The sequence below is a fragment of the Verticillium alfalfae genome, genomic scaffold (assembly GCF_000150825.1).
Source record: "Verticillium alfalfae VaMs.102 supercont1.7 genomic scaffold, whole genome shotgun sequence".
Classification (NCBI taxonomy): Eukaryota; Fungi; Ascomycota; class Sordariomycetes; order Glomerellales; family Plectosphaerellaceae; genus Verticillium; species Verticillium alfalfae.
Window position 1 is genome coordinate 453,569 of NW_003315032.1, and position 2,984 is coordinate 456,552.

General features: G+C 55.6%; 1 protein-coding gene across 1 annotated transcript; it reads left to right on the plus strand.

Moving 5' to 3' along the window:
* Positions 1–198: 198 nt before the first annotated feature.
* VDBG_05974 (conserved hypothetical protein) lies at positions 199–662 on the plus strand (the record flags this gene model as incomplete). Its single annotated transcript, XM_003003486.1, has 2 exons — positions 199–471; positions 606–662. The coding sequence occupies 2 exons, from the start codon at positions 199–201 to the stop codon at positions 660–662; spliced, it is 330 nt and encodes a 109-aa protein (XP_003003532.1).
* Between the last annotated feature and the right edge of the window lie 2,322 nt (positions 663–2,984).

The window sequence follows — 2,984 nt, forward strand, 5'->3', positions numbered from 1 at the left end:
CTCCCTGTCTCTCCCCTCCGCTGGTATTAAATCAGCCGTTCCCCTCGTTCGTGTCTCGCACTTCCCCTCAATACCATCACTCCCCAAGATACCCCCCCCCCCAAAAAAGCAATTCCTCACCTCAATTCCGTCTTTCAGACAACCAAACTCACTTCACTACCACCACAACAGTAACCACCACACACAAAAACAGCAATCATGGTTCGCGGAGAGGTTTCCCAGACCAAGGTCACTTACAAGATCGCCAACAGCGAGTTCAGCGTTCTCGTTGAGGACCCCGAGACCTACAAGAAGTGGCAGGACGACAAGAGCGTTCCCCTCGCCCACTTCATCTCCGCCTTCAAGATCTTCATCGGCAACAGCCATCTGGACACCGCCTCCAAGCAGGAGCTTGAGAACGCCTTTGGCAGCGAGGACGAGGACAAGGTCATCAAGCAGATCCTTGAGAAGGGTGACGCCCAGCCCTACGAGGTACGTTTTGATTCCTGCTTCCAGATCGCGTTCTGCCTGCAATCGCGATCACCCCACCGGCGTGCCCCGCCTCCACCCCGCTGCCCCGCCCACCAAGATTCGAGAGACAAGACTGACATGTCGTCAACCTGCAGATGGCCGGCCGCCAGGGACCGAAGAATGACTCCAAGGGCCCCATGGCCGCTCACTAGACGCGCCTCGTCCAGTGTCACTCACGATCGCACAACGGATCGGATGGCGCTCCGGAGCACTCGTTGTCCCGGAGCTCAACCCACACCCTCCCCTGACGCTTTAATCATGACATGACGGGGTCAGGACAGGGATTTATTGGTAATGATAGCGACGACGTCACTCCCGCAAATGAGGGGTAGATGCAATCAAATGCGAGGGCGCCATATTTTCAGGCGCCAGGAAGGATCAATGATCGGAGCTTCTTGTTTGTATTTGTCGCATACATCCCCCCGCACCGGCGCAGCCAAAGCCAGTCAGAGGAAAGGAAATCGCGAGGTGAGCGGGGGGAGAGGGGGGCTCTCCCAGGACTGGCGCAAATGGCGTCTGGTTGGGGAAGATTCTCTTCACCAGCCAGCTTTGATACAAATACAGCAACCCGACATTGACCACAACCTTGCTCTCGTCTCATCACATTGTCATGTCTGATCGTAAACGACTTGCGGCGAGACTGAATTCTATGCAGAGACTCGTGTCGTTCATAGCATGATCTGGGTTACCATGGTTCTCGAGACGGGGTTGGCAGGGTCCCAGTCATCGGCGGGCCATAGTGAAGCAAGCACCTTGCTGCATCGAGCTGGCCGAGACTGGGCTTTTCTGTGATGGTGTGGAGGCTTGCGGGGCTGTTGCACTCAGCACTTCATTCCGTAGCCCTGAACGGCTCGTGCCCCCCAAAGCTAGGTGCCCTTCAGATTATGTGAGTTCGGCATGATGATCGAGGCCCCAAAAACACATTTGCCAACAGTGTACAGCCCAGTTTCCACTGCGTAAGCCCCTTCCATGGCACAGGTACTAGGTATTTGACTGACCTGGGGACTGGGCATGCCCGACCCCAGCAGTGCCCAGGACCCAGGAAGACGTAGCGGTACCTTCCCGAACTCCAGAGCATGTGTGTTTCCTACTTCGAAGGAGGCTGCCGTCCTTGCTCCTTGCCTGAACAGTGGCGTGAGTTGCGCAACCCTTGCGGTCATGGTCAAGAATCGAGGTGAGGAAGAACCTAATGCCTGTGTCATCAGTATCAGCGTTGCGTACGTGAGTTGAAAAAAAGTCCATTCGTAGGGATTCTGACCCTGGCAATGTTCTGAAATCATCCCACCTTGACGCAGAGTCTTGCTACCCTCTGAGCATGGCATGCACGGCGCGTCAGTACAACCGCACGTTGGTCATGTCAATGGCGGCTCGGAATGTCTCGCGATAGCCAAAAAGGCATACTGGCTACGGGGTCCTGCTTAGGAACCCTGTGGGAGGACTCGAACAGTGCGTTAGTCAGCCTCTGTCGAAGCGCGCGAAGTTTGCGATCACAGCGAGTAGTATAACCGGCCTATTGCGTGGCCAACCTGGTTGGCGGTGTTGACATGGAAGTTGGGCAGGTAAGCTGGGCGTGTTCAAGAAGTGTACACGCTGCCGAAGCAGTCGACGGGGTGAGCCCAGGCTCCTCTTTACAAGGCTAGAGTTCTTTTCAATAAAGGTATACGAGGTGTGCCAGGATCATGTTGAAACGACAAAAGAGTTTAGCAGGGACCTTTTGGCCTTTCGAAAATATCGTCGCTGAACTCAAGTGCCCCCGAGGCCGGTGCTCCCAGCCCCACGTCCCTCGCCGTTGTAGCCTCGACCCTCCTGAGGTTATCGGCCTCCGTCGAATTCCGCCCCTAAACGCGAATTGACAACCCTCGGGGGCTGCTGTGGGGAAACTGACAGTGGGCTCTGAACACAATACCAAGTCCTTCGTGATCTTGATATGACACGACAAGCTCACTCAGAGTTGGACTAGAATAAAGTATGTCTTCCCGTCGCTGCCGGGTCTCAGCAGCGTGCGCAATGGACGCAGACTGGCCGCGAGGACTCGAGAAAGTCCCACCCCCTCGAAAGAAAGGGAACGCCACCGAGACAGGCTTTCCAGGTCAACAGCCAAAGGACTGTCCATCGTTGCTTAAGAAGACATGTCCCTTCCCCGTAGCCGCCGTTGGGTCTGTCCACCCTCCACGACCAACGATTGCTCCAATCAGGTTAGCGCCCTTGCGGCTCCGAGGGGCCTGAACTCGAGTGAGTTGCGAGCCCCGCTGGTCGAAAGGCCAGTCAGTCATCAGAACCCTCCTTCACAAGAACACCAGAAAGAGCAGCGGTGTATGAATTGGACTTAACAAATAAAAAAAAGTCTCACAAAGCATGGGCCAAACGAACGACCAGACGAAAGGCATCAATCTTGGTGCAGAGTGCGATCATTAAGTTCCTTTCAACGAGGCCAGACAGAGCATCAGACGCCCAGCCCGCCCAGTCGCCTCGAA